Raw genomic sequence first — 18447 nt, 5'->3', positions numbered from 1 at the left:
TTGACAGCCTAAATAAGTTGCATTTATTACCCAAACTTTTGCTCTGGTCAGAATTTTCAGTCATAAATTATAGTCTTAAAAAAATAAATAAAAGGAGAGCTTATGTAAGTGGAACTTGAACTTTACTTAAAAATATTATCATGACACAAAGTTGGTCTGCATCCATGAGAAACAAAAGCAGTTGGTCTGACAAATTTTTGGCTTACTTTAAGTAATTGTAATGTTGCCAGCCAAAGTTGATTGTCAGTGTTAGGACAATTCAAGTTTTCTGACCCATATCCTGGATTTTGCCTAAGGAAGTGAGACTCCCATGACCATGTTGTGTGCCAGTCTTGCTAAATTTTCATTTCTTGAATCAGTATCAGCTCTGTCATGTGTTTTTGGAGAAGGAAATGGGAGAAAGGGAAATTTGCCTGCTTTGGCAGAGTACTTTGGCACGAGTGGTCTCTTTGTGATAGCAGGTAGCCTTCAATGTATTGTGTTTCAATCATTTCTTTACAAAGTCGGTTGTGATTTTCATCTGTTATTAATCTGTGGCCTTTCTCTCCAAAGTTGCTTAGTCTTGTTAGTCAGTCATCTGTGTCTTGTGGCAATGAAAGTGCATTAATTGAAACAGAATACATTGGAAATGAAAAGGACAGTCAGTGGAGCATGGAGGAATAGCTACTGGAAAATAAATAACCTACATTTTTTGAAAGATTCCATTAATTAATTAATGATGAGACCACTGCTTTTCCAGAAATCTTAGGGAAAGGATTTGTGTAACATTGAAATGAATTGCACTATTACATAAAAACAAGAGATTCTTGGATGCATGCACATTTGTTTTGAGATGTGTACCTACTTCTAACAAAGGAGCACGTGAAAAGCTGCAAGTCTCACTTCCCCACTTTACATTTACTTTACAGCTTTACGCTGTGTCTTCAGTATTTTATTTTGCCTTCTGAGTCTTTACATGCTGTCTGACACGAGTTTCAACGTGTAGAGAAGAGATAGGCCTTCTCTAGTAAGGAGGACTTAGACATCTAGTTCAGTCCTATGGACATCTTCTTTAAGGTTGGGGTGTGATAGGTTTAACTTGCTTTTTGGAGTTAGCCCCACACTTCATATGTGAAATTCCCCCCAAACTTACAGGAATTTCACTGCCCTCATTTCTTACATCATCAAATGATAACATGCTGTGGTACACTTTAGATTAGGCATAAGAAGGAAGTTCTTCCCTGTGAGGGTGGTGAGGTGCTGGCACAGGTTGCCCAGAGAAGCTGTGGCTGCCCCATCCCTGGCAGTGTTCAAGGCCAGGGTGGATGGGGCTTGGAGCAACCTGGTCTAGTGGAAGGTAACCATTTATAATTGCAGTAACATTCTAGGCAGGGTATTTGAATGTGTGTCATTGCTGTTAGAGGCTTTTTTTTCCCTAAAGAAAAATGCAATTTTTAAGTCTAATTGCAGTTTTGGATTGTGGGGAAATAATGAGCCACTCAGGCTTGTGATTTTTGATGTCATTGTAGTCCCTTCATACAGCAGGGTAAATATGGAGCCTTTTAACTAATTTCTGAATTATCACAAGTTCTATAGTCCATGTATATGTAAGTATACCTTTGTTTACTTTCATGTCTTTGATATCCTTTAACTGTACCAGCTACTAGGAAGAAAATAAACTCTATCCCAGCCTAAAGCAGGACAACCACAAGCATACTATAGCATGAAAGCATCAGCCACCTCCCAAGGTCACTACTGAACTCATGAGTTCAAATTATCATGTGTATCATGTATGAATGTGTAAAATGAGCTTTGTGTTTCTGTGCCTGTATGTAAATTATGAGTTATTGGTTATCTTGAGGCTTCGTGTTGCCATGTCTAGTATAATCACCAAATAAAAACCAGCCAAATTTTATTTGCCAGTGCAATTTAGAGTAAAGAAATCTTTTTTTTTTTTTTTTTTTGTGTCCATGGCAAGGAGCAGAATTGTGTCCAAGGTAGTATCAGGAATGAAACTTAAATATTGAAGCATACAACCTCAGTAAAGACTCTGATAGAGTTGATCTTTCCATAGACATATTTCAGTGTTATGCTTAGCTGCACACAGTGCAGAGTCTTTCAAGACATGCTTTGAAAGCAGCCTGCAGTTCTGCAGAATGGAGGGGATTTTTGACTAGCTCTGAACACCCTCATATAGCCACTGTCTGCACTGATTTTCAGTCCCTCAGTTTTCATTTCGAAGTCTCAAAAGTCTGTTAACATTGTATGGGAATATTCTGCGTATTACTTCCTGATTTGAATCCACAGTCTATAAAATCCCTTAACTTCCAAAGCTGTAGGAAACATCAACTAATATGCTGTCTCCAGTGTGTTTTTGAAGTGATACAGTAATGTGACAGTCTTACACATTTCCTTTTTAGTTTTTTCTTCTACTTTGTTCCTGCTATTTTATTTAAAATAATCCTACAGAGGGCAGTAGAAGTCTGTGGGAAAAATTACACTTTTCCTTTGGATTGAATGTTAGCTAAAATGGCAGTAGGAAAAAAGCACTACCAGACTTTGACCATTTTCACATGAGATCAAAGGGAATGTTTAGTATTCAACTTTATAGAGAAGGCAGTGCTAGTGATGGCAGGTTTCTCTTAAATAGGTAGTATTAGAAAAAATAAATAAGCATACAGATTCATGCACTCACATAAAATAAATGACTGTGTAATAGCAGAGTTCTTGCAAACTGACATGATGCAAGTCTCATGAGGGTTCTGAAACCAAAGCCTGCTGACTCAGCTATAATCTTAGCTCTGTGTATCTTGATTTTTCAGGTATGGATATAGTATACCAGCAGGAGAGTAACAAAAACATGTTCTCCTCTGCTTTATGCTTCCCTTCTTTTATTTCTTTCAAATTTGGGGTAACCTCTTTTAACTTGAGAACACAGTGTATGTTTAGTGACTGTCTTAGTATGTAAAGGGTAGTTTCTATACTCACAAGGACTCATGGTGAGAGGACAAGAGGCACACGTTCCATAGACCTATTTATGCTGCTGACACTGCTAAAACACTTCCAGTACAGACGGCGGCATAGAGATACAGGGAAGTACGGGATCCTTACCATACTTCTTTGTGATCTACAGATCCCAAAGAGACAGGGTCTTACTGCAACGACAATTTTGCATGGATCAGACCTGTATGGAGCCAGCAGAAAGGGGCTAATATTACTGTTAGGACTGCCTCCCAAGTGAACAAAAGGTTAGCAAGGAAACATAACCTCCACTCCAGTGAGCAAATCAGTCTTATTGGGTATGGTTACATATGACAAATGGGTGCTAAAAATGTGTGCACTTTCTATGTGGACAGTTTTATTTATCAGTGCAGTTCAAGAGGGCACGGCATACCTTGTCATAGCTGTAGTAGGGATGACTCTTCAAAGTTAAATCTAGGTAGCTGCAATGGGATTTTCCCAATGTATGAGAATCCATGTGGTATTGATTCCTGAAGGTGCACTGCTCAGAAGGCCACTGGGGTATTCTGTAGGGTAGATTCTGTGGCAGATTGGATTATGTCAAACCCTCAGATTCAATTTAAAAATGCTACTTTAGAAATAGGGAGAAAAAGCCTTGTCCTTATGAGAAACAAGGTGAGAAATGTGCATGATGAGATCAAAACTCAGAATTCTTGTGGGTAATATCTTGAAGTTATGCAAAAGGTTTAAATAAAAAGAGAAATGTTGATAAAACATAGACAAGAGCCCTGAGGTTTGGAAGACCTCCTTTGCAGTTAGGTATTTAAAACGTTAATTTATATTCTTTGTCTAAAAGAAAAGTTATTTACTTGGTATCTACAAGATAGCTATAGGTAGTGACATTTCTAGCAATAAGTGTTTTTTATTACCTCAGTAGATAGCATACGAGTATTGAGTTTGCTTGGAATTTGAAATTAGCCCAATTCAGACCACAAACTGGATAGGAATTTTAAGAATGAGGATCATTAGCCATTGAAAGAGATTAAATCAGACAATAATGAGTCACAATTTGATATTTGCCCAGAGCTGATGTTCAGATGGGGGTTACAGTTTTGGCTCAGAAATTGCTGAGTGAAACTCTTTGAACCATATTTATTATCTTCAAGATTAACTCAGATGATCCTAGTGGTTTTCTTGAATGAAAAATCTTTCATTTAAGCACATGAAAATGGAGGGCAAGCCCTCTTCTGTAGCTGCACATAAAATCAGATGAAATATTTCATGTTCTGAATGACTTGGTTTGGCTCCTGTACTGTTCGGATGGTCAAGTGATGTTGCACAAGCTTCCTCACTGGAACCCTTATGTTCTGTTTAACCTCATGCAGTTTTCCCATTCCAAATAAATTGGTAATAATCAATAGAGACAAAACCCAAGCTTTTGCCTTTGTGCCAAATAATAGTGTAAGAACTTTTTTTAAAAGAATTGGTGAAAAAGAGCGCTGAGCTTGTAAAGCATGGTAGAAATTCCTGCTAGAGAGTGAACATTTTAATTCTTTTATCCATTTATAGTAGCATCCAGAGTAGAGGCCTGAATGTGAAAGCAAAAGGTGTTCTCTGGCTGTAGTACAGGGATAGTGATCATAAGAGCTGTGGCAAGGGAGCTGAGAAGTTGGATTCAATTCCTGTGGCATTGATGCAGCTTGGTTTAGGGCTGGCAAAAGGTTTAAATAAACGGATTTTATTGTAACAATTCAAGCAGCTTAACTTGTATCTACAGCCCATAACCATCTTGTAACATTTTCATTCCACTGTGGGAGACAATAATAAAACTCCAGTGTTGGCAAGTCAATCTCTTTGTGCCTAAACCAGCAGTTGTCCTCTGTGGTTTTGTCCATTTTAGTAATCAGGCTAGGGGAGTTATTAGGCAGGATTGCTTGGCTGAATAAGAAGAGTTAAAGCAGGACCTCTGTGTAGATTTGGTCTTGCAGGTGGCTTACTGCGCAGTCTGTGCTGGTCAGCTTCTTGGGGTTTAAGCATTGAGGCAAGTTCGTTCTTTGGCATTGTACTGAGTGACTCCAGCTACTTGAAACCTCCAGGTTTCAAGATTCATCAGTGTCTGCGGTCAATTACTCTCATGTTCCAAAACTATCTTGAAGTAACCAGGGGGTGCTTTTCGGAGAGCCCAGTGGGGACTCTTTCATTAAACCAATTTGAAAACCACTTGCAATGTACTCTTGATTTGTTTAAGAAGTCACTGTAGTGATGGCAACTAATAGAAGCTACCAACAATATAACAACATAGAATCATAGATTCAACTAGGTTGGAAAAGACCTTTAAGATCATCAAGTCCAACTGTTCCCCAGCACTGCCAAGGACACCACTAAACCATGTCCCTAAGTGCCTCATCTACACGGTTTGTGAACATTTCCAGAGATGGTGACTCCACTACTGCCCTGGGCAGCCTCTTCCAATGCCTGACCACCCTTTTGAGGAAGAAATTGTTCCTAATCTCCAGTCTAAACCTCCCCCGTTGCAGCTTGAGGCTGTTTCCTCTTGTCCTACCACTTGTTACTTGGGAGAAGAGAGCAGCCACCTTCCGGCTTCATCCTCCTCTGAGGTAGTTGTAGAGAGCGATAAGGTCCCCCCTGAGCCTTCTCTTCTCCAGACTAAACAATATTATAACAGTTATTATAATATGCATTATATATGTGTGTGTATATATATGTAACAGTTGTTGTAACAAGTCTCAGCAATTCGAATGACATCTTTTACTCATCAAAGACTGAATAGTCCTGAAGTGCTGAGGTGTGTGATATCTTCTAGAAAAGAAAATTCACACAAATCCACAAAGTTAATTACAGTGCTTCCTGTTGAGTAGGTCATTGCAACAGCTGGTGGCACGCAGAACCTGTTGCTAGATAAGACAAAAATGTGAAATATTAAGCCTGTTATCTTGACCAATGACCTTCCAACTGAGGACTGATATACTAAAGTTGATATAAATTTGATAAAGGGATAAAGGGTTCAAACTTACACAGGGGAGATTCAAGTTAGATAAAAGGCAGGAGTTCTTCCCTGTGAGGGTGCTGAGGCGCTGGCACAGGTTGCCGAGGGAAGCTCTGGCTGCCTCATCCCTGGCAGTGTTCAAGGCCAGGTCGGACGGGGCTTGGAGCAACGTGGTCTAGTGGAAGGTGTCCCTGCCTGTGGCAAGGGGTTGGAACTGGATGAGCTTTAAGGTCCTTTCCAACCCAAACCATTCTGTGAGTCTATGGTTCTGTATTGAAAAGGTGTTGACCCTTTTGGTGTATACTGCCAGGTCATCACTGAAATTGGTTTTAAACATGCCAAAGGGCTAGTGCTGAGCCCAGCTCTGCCAGGCTGCTGAGGGAGGATGGGGAAGAGGTGGCTTGAGGAAAGCTTTTGAAACCAGGAGCAGTAGAAAGGCTTAACATTTCATTAGCGACTAGCAAAAATAAGCAGAGTTCCTGAGATGGAGAGATTCCTCTCCTTTTCAATGAACAGTGTACGAGTGTCAGAAAGCTGGGAAATGATTTTATAGAATGAAACAGCTGGCTCATGGGTAGGTAACAGTAAGTTAAGGATTTGCTTCTTTTAATTATTAGTTTTTTATTTATTTTGGCAGTTATAACTTTCTTTATGGCTGAAAATGGTGTTTATGTAGATTTAGAAAAAATTTCCTTTGTTTGACTTCTGGACTAGTTACTTTCACTCCTGTTCTATATTGTCATGGTTAAAGGACAGGACATACATCTGTCCTGTTTTTAGTTTTCTTTTTAGTTTTCCCTTTCTTTAGAAAATTGAATGAATCTTATGAAGTGTGGATTTTATAAATGGTGCAAAAGCGACTAGGGTTAAAAGGACTGCAAATGTGGAAAAGATCTTTTAAAAAGGCGTAAGTCCACGAAGTTTGAAACCAGTTTACCCATACTTTCAGATTTTCACTGGGGAATAACTGTGATTGACTAAACACAGCAAGAGTGTGAGAATTTCATAAATTTAAGTCATTCCACCCTTTAAAAATGTGCAAGTGTTTGGTGTAGGTCAGGTCTGAAGCAAACGGCGTATTCTGCTTAGTGTTTAGGATGCTGCCTCTCTGCTGGCAGTCAAGAGATAGTTTGTACTGACTGAGGGGCTTTGCTGTAAATCAGACTGACGATAACAGAAGTTTACTTAATTTGTCTCAACAAATCCATAGCCACAGTAATTGGTATTTTCTGTCATTCTTTGTGCACTGCCAAAAAGCAGATGCTGGTATAACCTTATCCAGTTTTTGAACTATATCGTGCATTGAAGGTATTTGCCACATGTTCAGTATGATTTATTTTGCCTTGGATAGAGTAAAGTGGTCATGAATTGATTGTGGCAAGACAAAAAATAAGGGAGAGGAAGGAAGGAGTATGGGATAATCTGAAAGATACCCCAAGAAACCTCATGGTTTGGTTTGTATTTTCTTCCTGGGAGAATCTTGAGGTTTTGGTTTGTCCCCTTTTAATATCCTTACATAAACTTGAGTCATAACTTTGCAGTGTAGCTATGCCTTCTGGGTTTAAGTCTGTTTAAAGAACTGTGTTTAAAATTGTGATAAGTTTGCAGCATACGTTATATATTTACAGAACTGCATCTGTAAATAATCACGAGAGCCTGTGCTCCAACTCTGGAGGAAAATCAACTGTACCTATACCTGAGAGGTGTTTGCTAGCCTGTTCTGAAATGTCTCATGACAGGGACCTGACAGTCTCCTGAAGTGTATCCCTTGCATTTTCCATTTGATCTTAATAGAACACCAGGATTCTGCTTGGCTAAATCTTAAGCACGTTGTTGCTATTCCTTCATCTCTGTCCTGTTTATAAGTCTTCATGTATCTGAAGGCTTACAATGTCTCCCCTCCGCCTTCTCTCTTCTAGACTAAACAATCTCTACTATTTCAACCTTCTTCACATAGGTTCCTTGTGATAAATCTCCTATATGTCTTGATGATCTCTACTGGCCTCTTTTCAGTCCGTCAATCAACTTTTAGAGGGGTGCTGGAGCTGGACAGAGTGCTCTAGCCAATGCCTTACTCTGGTGCTGAGTAGGACAGAATAATTACGTTCGCTGACTTACGTTCTGTGATTCTCTATCTGATACTCATAATGCATTCCTGAATGACATTTGTTTTTCCTTAGTGTCGCATTATAGAGGTATGCAGCTGTGGGCTAGGGTAGCTCCTATTTCTTTTCTGCAGTACAGTTGCCTAGCTGATGGTTTGACTTTTTCTATTTAGGCATTCCATTTCTTCTAAGCACAGAACTTCTTAGTCCGCTTCCATGACTGTCATCGTACTGGCTAAGTCTGTTTCTCCAATTTATTAAATGTATTAATGCTTCTGTGTTTCCCAAACATAAGTTACTGGCTTAGGTCAGAAGGTGACCCTCATGAGAGTCATTAGTGTCAAAGAAAATACTCATCTTTGGGCAATTGAGGTAGATATATGTGTGTATCTCCTGGGATAATACTTGCACCCTTTCACTTTTCTAATCAAATATATTTTTTGAATGATTGGCTCATCTTAGTGAATCTTTAGTGACATATTTATATTGGATGTTTGCCCATAAAACAGCTTAAAGACTGCTAGAATATAACAAGCAGTGTGGCATGTTTATAGGACAAGATATGAGTATGCAGTATTCGTGTTTAATTTTACAACTGTTCAACTGGCTGAATTTGGCATTCAGAAATATGTCCTCTTTTAACTAAACAATTGCTGGCTGAAGTCTTAATTGTGGCTGAAGTGGAGCTTTACAAGACCACAGAACTTTGCCATAGTTGGTATAAGCTTTAAGAATACCTAAAACAAGCCAAAAAACGTATTTAAATAAAGTGAAAAAAAAAAACCAAAAAACAAAACAAAACACAACAAGCCCCACAAACTTAAAAAAAAAAAAAAAAGTAGCCAATGACATGTTTGTAACTGTACAGTTCATGAGGATAAAAATCTGAGCTTTGAAGTAAAATGTAACGTTGAGAAGCTGCTTCTTGCCCAGCGTACATCTCCATAGTGGCATTGGAGACAGTGGAACCACGTTAATTTAGACTAGCTGAAGAGCTGGCCCAGCATTTAGTTCCTAGATGTTTCCTTTTAAAATAAATATTTACAATTTCTTGAAAATTTATTGCTGGGTGAATTGTGCCAGAAGAACAGCCATGGAAAAGAAAGTTCACTGTTAAATCGTAGGAAAGTAAATAGCAGTGGTGCTATGTCCTAGGCTTCTGGAAGTGTCAGCATGTTTCTACCACATCCATAGAAGCCTCTTCTCCTTATATAGCAGCATTGTCCAGCCTCTCTGGCCTCTTAGAGTCATAGAATGGTTTGGGTTGGAAGGGACCTTAAAGCTCATCTAGTTTCAACCTCCCACCCTCCGCTAGACCAGGTTGCTCAAAGTCCCAACCAGTCCCTGCATTTGTGGCTTCTCTAGTGAGGCTTTTGCCTGTTCCTCTTCCGTAACCAGATATACCTAAAGAATGGGTGACTGGTAGCAGAGGGATGGCCACCACCTCTGAAGTGGCTTATGAGCATAAAGGCATGGCTCAACCCTTTGTTACTGTCATGAACAGTAGATTGTTATCTGCACATTGGCCTGGTTTGAAAGATCTGTTACTACAGATTGTAGAGTAGTTTCATTGACCAGAGAGAAGAAATGAAGAAGACCCTAGTATACATAGCAGTATGTGTCTGTCAGCTGGTTTTGATATAAAAATATAGTAGGTTTCTGCGTAATTATTTATGTTCACAAATAGGTAATGGTAATGTGTTGGTATTTCTGTACAGTTTGGCTCGACGACTGTTTAAACACAGAATATCCATGCTTGAGTGTGCACTGGCATTCACCACTTTACTGTGTACAGCTGGGCAGTTGTATGACTTCTCACTGAGCAGAGAAAGACATTTCTGAGTTAAAATGTAGTTTAACTTGACGTATTGACTGCTCAGTGGGAGTTTTCTTGGATAGTTTCTCCTGTCCCTTCTGTGTTAAAAATATGCCTGCATTTCTGCCTCTATGGTAATTCCAAGCCCTCATTGGAGCCAATACTAATAGTCAAAATAGGCCAATGAACAGAATTTGCTAAGTGCAAGTCTCATACAATGTGTATATGGCCTATTCCATTAAACCTACCCATAGGAGAGATGTGTCAGATCAAGGCTGCTAAATGTGCATATTGTCCACTCCAGCTACGTATAAAATCTAATTAAAGGCTCCATAACAGCTCCCTGCCTGGAATTCATTAATGCTTTTGAATAACTCTGTTATGAGAAGTCTTGGGGGATTTGATTGTACAAATAATGAGAAGAAAACAGTAATGAACAAGGATGGTATTTGTCTAGTATTTGAATGGAGAGTGCGACTTGCTTTGAACAGCACAGTAACCTTTGTTTCATTATCTTCATGGTCATCTTACTGGTATGTGGTCGATAGAGGTCCCTCCAACCTCTTTCTCAGGCAGCATGTGGACAGCATTTTGAATTTTACAGTAACTAAACAAAACCAACAAGGAATTCAAGTGTCTTAGTCAGTTATGTCAAGACAATGAGAAATGGATCGCCTGTGCTCCGGTTTTCTTTCGCTTCACCTCAGCAAAAACACTGAGTCTTGGCAATGTAAAACCAAGCAACAGCACAACTGTTGTTTCATATGCTTGGAGCTCTGTGTGAACTTTAGGTGACTTTACAGAGATGTAGTTGAGTTCCTGCCATATCCATAGGCTTCGGTGTGGGTTTTCAGAGGGACAAACCATTTCTGTGGGTACACGGAGTTGAAGCTACAGGCTTTACAGTAGTAGGATTGAAGAAGTAGATATGATGGAAGGAAAGAAAAATATCGGGGAATAAAGGTAATTTTTGTCTTGTGTTACTATAAATTAAATCACCCCTAGGTGTTACTATAAATTAAATCACCCTAAAGGGAAAGGCAGTGGGCAGAAGTCGAAGGAACCAACTCAGCTCAGCTTGGTGAAGTTTTTGGCCTCAGCAAAGCAAAATGTTTCCTATCTGGGCTTTTCTCAGCTTATGCAGAGTTTCCCTATCTGTCAATCTCTGCTTAAAGAAAACAGTTTTGTTGCTTTTTGTTGTGGTCCAGAGTAGAAGAGATAACACAAAGCTTCAGTCCTCATGCAGGTGGAGGCCATGCCTCTTGCCCACCCTGAGCCATAGCCAGTCCCTTCCACCCAGCTGTAGTTCTCCCGGGTCAGCAGCTTTACAATTGAAATGGAAATGTTGGTGGGCCCAAAGAGTTGTGCTTATTTTGAGGAAGGGCTGCGTGCCAGGTTGCTTTTGTTGGGAATGTTCTGCTCTACCTGTTCGTGGTTTGGATTATGGAAAGATTGTGATCTTTATAGTTGGCTCGCGGCAGAAATGCAGGTATTTCCATATTTCAGGGGTTTGCTGATCATGACAGATCATTATTGAAGAGGAAAATAGCTCAGCTAAAAAGCTTTTCTCTGTAGGACTCGTTATTTGTAGTGCTTCGAAGGAGCCTTCTGGTGGGCGGATGGGAAGGGTCAGCAGTCACCAGTTATTCCTCTAGATGGAAAATGATGAAACTGCCACAGTGATTTCTGGAGTTCTGATACTATCATGTCATGGAGGAGATCTGGTTTTGCTTCCTAGATTAGAATTTGGTGGTGGATTTGCTTTTAACACTGTTATCTAATCTATGGGCTGGACTAAAAGATATTTGTCTTCATGAGAACTCCTTATTTTTCCCATAAAATAAATAAAAAATGCCAGCTTGTTCATTTTGAAATGAATAAAAATGCTGTTAAGTTCTTGACCCTCCTAAGGAGAAGTAACTATGAGAACATCCTTTCTTTGCATTGCCTTTCACGCTTATAATGATTGATAATTTCAAAGGTTTCAGTTACAGCAAATCAAAGTTGACTTGCTTAGAGCCAACATGACAAACGATGGGAAATTGCATACATTTTCTCCTGACCTTATAACATAAGCTCTCAAAGAGTTCAGTGGAAGAATTTAATCATAAGCTTTCAGTCTTTTTTTTTTTTTTTTTTTTCCATTATTAATGGGTAGGCTTGCAGATGCAGTTAAGACCTTGCAGGAGCAGCTGAAATCAGATTTACCCATGCTACAGTGTGCACTGGCATCGGAACTAGAGCATCAACATCTTTTTTAACAGGAATGCTAGGAACAAAATAGATTTCAGGCCAAGATTTGGCTTTGAAAAGAGGGAAGCAATCGTTATTTATTGTAAGCTGTAGCTTGGGTTTGAAAACATTTCTTTTATAGTCAGTTTTAGTTAATGCAGGTTGCTGAAGAAAGAAAATGTCTCCCTCACAAAGGAACACATGGGAAATAATAAGCTTATTAATTGGATACATGAAACCTGCCCTTCTTTTCATGAAAGAAGGGCCTATGCTATGCTGAATAAAACTTTCCCCTTTGCATGCTGATGTGTTATCCGCGTATTGATGTTACTGCTTCCTTAGGAAACCTTGTGTTTGAATCTACATTCTGGCAGCAGAACTTGTTTTGTTTACCAAGTTTGGTCTGAGGACTAAAAGAGCCAGCAGCCTTGTTTGTAATAAAGGAATGGAGAATCTTAAAGACCCAAGTTTTCTTAAGCTGAGGCTGTTTTTCTTGAGCATGTTTTACAGTGAACCTTTTATTTCTTGCATTAACTTTGCATGATGCCAAGTAACGAAAACCTGAGGACTTTGAATTTCCAGTGTCACTGTATTTGACCCAAGCATGAATCAAAATCCACTGTACTTGTGTAAGACAATATCTTCTTTCCTTTTCCAAAGTGTAGATGCTTAACATGTGTATTTAAGAGTTTGTAAATATTTTTTTCATTCATTTTGGATGTGTAGCATCCAACGTTCACAGAATTCACCTCCTGGATAATATGTGGTAGAGACTCTGAAAGCTGCATTAATGTTGCAATGTATTCTTTTTTTTTAATGGTACACTCATATTGTTGTTGTCCTAATTCTGATTTCTCTGACATGTCTGTAAATGAGGAGCAACTGTAATGGGAGTTACAGGAGGAGTTACCTTGTCCTCATCCTACGCCACTGGCATGGGAAGCACGGTTAAGTTCCAAACAGGAGAGTGTATGTGGAGGAGTTGGGCACAAAGCGAATGCTGTGTTTAAAAAACACAACCTGAAATAAGTGTGTTCTGTGCAGTGACCAAACAGAACTAAAAACAACAATCTGAAAATGTTCAAAGAAAGAAGAAATGAAAAAGTTCTCCATTTCTCTGGGAAATAAATTTTGAGCAATGCTTTTAGATTTGGAAAAAAAACTGTTTCACTTGATCCAAGCAAAGCTTTTCCCCAAAAGGTCTGTGGACTGGAGCTCTTAGGATGGAGTTGACACCCCAAATGAACCAACACCTGCCACTGACTTCCAGGAAAACACTGTAGAGCTGGTAGGAACCTTGTTTTGATGTGGGCTGCCTCTGGTTTCTGCTCCCACAGCAGATGTGCAGTGTTAACAGCTAATTCAATGTTCAAGATGGAGTCAGACTTTACAGCTGGGTTATGGACCACAGCCTGGTACTCAGGTAACTCTTATTTCAGGTGTGTGCCTCAGCCTGCAGGTCACAGCTCATACGAGGACTCTGCGTAGGCTCTGAGCTCTGGTGAATGAAGGATGGCTTGGGCCATACCAATAACACGTTGCCTGGGTTTTATTTTTTTCCAAACTCTTGTTAAGAACCTGTCGGGGAAGAACTTGGATTTCTTTTCCAAGACTGTTGAGTTGGCCGTATGCTCAGACTGAACGCTGCTTCACCCTGAGCTGGGTTTGTGTTGCTGCATATGTTGTACTAACCAAGTATGCAACCAGCTCTTCTACTTTGTAGTTGCATCCTTTATTACTAGTAACTTGCAATTTGTCACCCTACACTGTCCCAGTCCCTTTACTCCCTGCAAATCAGTTTTTCCTAGAAAGAAAGGGTTCCCTGTGCATATTGGCGAGTGCATTAGGTTCATTGCTTGGACTCAGTTCTAAATTCATCCTAAGCATGAATGAAGCACTGGCAGCTTTGATGATTTATGGGCATGGATACACTTTGTGTCAAGATTTATTTAGCATTATTAGGCCAGAGGGCATTTGGATTAGGAACTTAGTGTTGAAAGTACCATGAATCTCCAGTTTCTGTAGAAGTATCTCATTATTGAGATGGGCAGTTATTATTTCTTTAAAAGAAGCTATACAAATTAATTGTACATGATGCACAATTGGGATTTTTGTGAAGCTTTCGTTACAGTGCTGGGCGTGTTCTGTGGAAGGCAGGCTGAGACAAAGGCTTGCTTGTTCTGGGTTTACAGAAGGAGCATGGTGCAGTGTTGCAATGGGAAGTAGATTTTGGTGAGTAGGAGGACTTAAGGAAGTCAAAATAATAACAAAGCAGCAGTGTGCACCAAGAGGCATGAAGGGAAAAGCGATGGTGTGCAGCAGTTGAAAACAGAGTGGTAACATTTCCAGCAGGTTCTGAAGTAGTTATGACCTTCCTTCCTCTCTCCTCTGTGCGGGTAGGGTGCTGTGATGGTGTGTCTCTGCTCCCCTTTGCACTGGGAGTCACCGCAACTCGTACGCTATCACTTCTTCAGATCTGTTTAACCCATCTTGAGTTGAGCAGGCTTGAACGGAGCAACCAGAGGAACAGGTGGTATTGCTGTTTGGGACATCTGGTGGCTTGGTTTTCCCTCTGGACTAGAGTAAAGCAGGAGTAATGCCTTGAAAGTCAGCAGACTGGCACTAAAAGAAGTACAGTTTCTTTCTGTGTCTGTAATTCAGCTCTTGCTTCCGTCCAGCTCCATGTGGGTAATTTGCCATAGGAAAAGGACTAGCAAAACCAGCCAGTATAATAGCTATTGGTCAATAACAGAGTCCAGAAAATCTTGTGACTTCAGTAATGTTTTTTAAAGTGTCATTAATTCCTGCTATCCCACTTTGTCCATAACGATGTGAAATGACTGAGTTTCTTATTAAGGCGTCTCTAATACACTTAGAAACCTGATTCTGCACTAAGTCAGGAAGATGTATATGCTTTAAATCTTTAGTAGATCTGGTTTGGATCAGAGGAGGGAGGTCAACAGAGCTGTATCTTCATTGAGCAGCTGAAAATGAGGTAAACCAGCCCCTGTGTGGTTGCAGCAACTCGTGATTTACGGGGCTGAATTCACAGGGCTGCTCCTGCTGCCGCAAACGCACGCTCCCAACCGCTGTTGATTTTTGAATTAAAAAAATTCAGCTCTATACACAGTTTACTTTATTGCTGGAGGGCAGGGAAATATAGGTAAGAGCCGTTAATCCCCAGCAGGCTGCTGGGCAGGCAAACAGACATAGATGACAAAAGTTAATTGGAAACATGAGTAGTTTAACAGAAAACACATTTGTGATAATTGAGAGAGTAACGTCTCCAGAAAGGAAATTCTGCAAAGAGAAACTTCAGAGGAGAAGTGGCCACTGGTAGGTGAGTGTGATTTTTCAAGCTCTCTTTAAGCTCCGAACTAATTTCTTAATTAGAACAAATAACATTAAAAGGAACTACATGAATAAAAGAATTGCTTTCTTGAGTGGGGGGAGGGCTGTAAATGACTGCCACTAGTTTCTCTTACCGCTGGAGCATGTAGTAATACTTAATTTAGGTTCATTGCATAAGGACAGAATTGGTTTTCTTCCTGTACATGGAGTTTTCTTCTATCCTTTGCATACGAAGTTCTCCTCGCCCCCTCCCTGATTAACTGCAAAGGCTTCAGTTATAATTTTTTCCTTACTCCTGCATTTTTTTTTTTTTGTATGCCTGAGGTTTTTCTAAGAATCAAACTTGGCCAGCAAGTATTTTGCCAAAGGCAGAGGGAACCCTTAGTTAGAAAATAGTGCTGTGTTTTTGCTAATGAAAAAGTATTATGAACGTAATAAGGGAGAACACGTTGCAGAACACATTTTGGTTTGAATTGGAGGAGATTCTTTTTATTTTTAACTGGAAACAGCAAGTAAATGTAAATTACATAGTAGGACCTCATTGCTGTTTTGCTGGGTAGGAAAAGAAAACTAGGTTTTACTTGAGGTGATACTGATGTTGAATATACTAATATGTGTCTATATTTTTAGTGTTATTAGTGTAAAGTTCCTACTGTTTCAATACAGAAGTAATCGCACACTAGATACAGTATCAGGTACTACTGTGTTGGTTTTTTGGGTTGTTTTCTGTTGTTTTCCCAGACTCTGCAGACAGTCCGGCTTCCCAGTCCACAGGAATGAATGAAAATGTCTCATCCTCAGTTCAAAGCTGCAGCAGTACTGTTAGTTGCAATAACTCATCAGCCATCCCTCAGCCCAGCTCTGCTATTAAACCTTGGCGCAGCAAGTCCCTCAGTGCTAAGCACACAGCTACGTCTTCCATGTTATCTGTAAAGCAGCCCACCCCAGAGCCTCCAAAGCCAACCTCAGAAACCGCCAAAACAACTCCCAACAGTCAGAAATCTATGCTTGAAAAATTGAAACTCTTCAATAGCAAAGGAGGCTCCAAAGTAGGAGGGTCAACACTTGAGTGTCCGGGGTCTCAGAACAACAGCTGTGAAAAGCTAGAGATGCTCCTCAGCTTTGAGGAGAGTGAAGAAACCGATGCCGCGAATCAGAATGGGAACAATCCGGGATCCGTGTCCAGTAGTCCCAAAATTGCACTCAAGGGAATTGCACAAAGGACTTTTAGCAGGGCACTAACTAATAAGAAAAGCTCTCCAAAGGGTAATGAGAAGGATAAAGAGAAGCAGAAAGAGAAGGAAAAGGATAAAAGTAAAGATGTTGCAAAGAGAACATCTATCACTGAAAAGCTGGACCTGAAAGAGGAACCAAAAGAAGAACAGACAGCACTAGTGACAACAGAGATGCCAAAAAAGTCCTCCAAGATCGCAAGCTTTATCCCTAAAGGAGGAAAGCTGAATAGTGCCAAGAAGGAGGTCTCTGCCCCTTCGCACAGTGGAATACCAAAACCAGGAATGAAAACCACCACAGGGAAATCCTCAAGTGCCCCTATTCCTACAAAGGAAGGTGAGAGAAGCCGCAGCGGGAAAGCCGGCTCAGGGCTCTCTCATCAGAAATCTCAGCTGGACAGCAGGCATTCCAGCTCCTCGTCCAGCCTTGCCTCTTCCGAAGGAAAAGGCGTTGGAGCCCTTAGCAGCAGCAGCAGCAGCCAAGCTGTCAATGGCACTGCTGCGATGACGCACGCCACAGGGAGCAATACTGTGAGTGTTCAGCTACCTCATCCCCAACAGCAATACAGCCACCCGAACACTGCTACGGTAGCTCCCTTCATGTACAGGTACGGTGGACTTCTCCAATGGCCTGTTTTGAACACGATGCTTGGATAGGGAGATTGATTTTGGACACACTTTTCAAGGGGGTGGTGAGGCAGCAAGATGAATCATAGAATGGTTTGGGTTGGAAAGGACCTTAAGATCATCTAGTTCCAACCCACTGCCATGGGCAGGCATGCCTCACACTAGCACATGACACCCAAGGCTCTGTCCAACCTGGCCTTGAACACTGCCAGGGATGAGGCATTTAATACTTCTCTCATCACCTTCACAGTAAAGAACTTCTTCCTTATATCTAACCTGAATATCCTCTGTTTAAGTTTGAACCCGTCGCTCCTTGTATGGCTACAGTCCCTGATGAATAGTGGCTCTCTGGCATGCCAAGTCATGTTGAAGTTTCTTGCTTTACGAATTGACAATTTATATGTTGTTGGAACTTGATGATCTTTAAGGTTCCTTCTAACCCAAACTGTTCTATGGTTTACACAAAAACTGTTGGCAAAGGCCATCAGACTAAGATGTGTAAGAAGTTGTGATAGATAGGAGGGTGAATAATCGTTGTATCCAATCCTACTAACAGTTGAGAATGCTAACACCTTCTTGACCAGGTACTGCTCTTACCTGGGTTTGTACCATGTGGATTAGGTTTGTTTTAAAGCATCACAGCTTTCAAAGTTGTAGCAACATCAAGTTGTGACATAGGTACACCCATTCTCTTCAGTGTGGCTGACAGTGGTGGAGCTGCCTTACTATAAGCAGTAATGGGAAATCTTAAAAAATTAAAGTAAAAATCTCTTAGTATATGTAAGGCCAGGCACCAAGTCTGCTCTTCTGTGCATTAACCCTGAATGAGATAAGCAAAAGAGCAGCCATATGGGGCACAACCAACCTCCATCTAGTCCGGCATCTTCTATTTGACAATGGCAGTAGAGGATAAGTAGGGAAGAGTAACAAGAGGGAAGTCAATAACAAAGCTTCCTAAGGACATGCTCCCCAGCCTGACCATGACACAAGAAATTTCCCAGTCAGGTGGTGGGATTTTTGGTTTTGACAGTCAACTCCTAGTTGATTTTCACACCACTTAATTCTTTCATAGGAAGAGAATGCAAGTGGTGGTTGTGTCTTCATCATCTTGCTGCTCATGATTTGATTATATCTTTC

At 40.4% G+C, this 18447-nt stretch overlaps 1 protein-coding gene across 6 annotated transcripts in view; it reads left to right on the top strand.

Moving 5' to 3' along the window:
* Window positions 1–18447, top strand: part of NAV2 (neuron navigator 2) — a 404040-nt gene that overhangs the window by 275389 nt on the left and 110204 nt on the right. For all 6 annotated transcript variants that reach the window (XM_030482681.1, XM_030482680.1, XM_030482678.1 and 3 more), the window contains one exon: window positions 16193–17291. In XM_030482681.1, coding sequence (XP_030338541.1) covers window positions 16193–17291 — 1099 coding nt within the window. The remainder of the gene's footprint in view (window positions 1–16192; window positions 17292–18447) is intronic.

The sequence above is a fragment of the Strigops habroptila genome, chromosome 4, assembly GCF_004027225.2.
Source record: "Strigops habroptila isolate Jane chromosome 4, bStrHab1.2.pri, whole genome shotgun sequence".
Classification (NCBI taxonomy): Eukaryota; Metazoa; Chordata; class Aves; order Psittaciformes; family Psittacidae; genus Strigops; species Strigops habroptila.
Note: the sequence above shows the minus strand (reverse complement) of the source record. Positions and strands in the feature narration are given on the sequence as shown.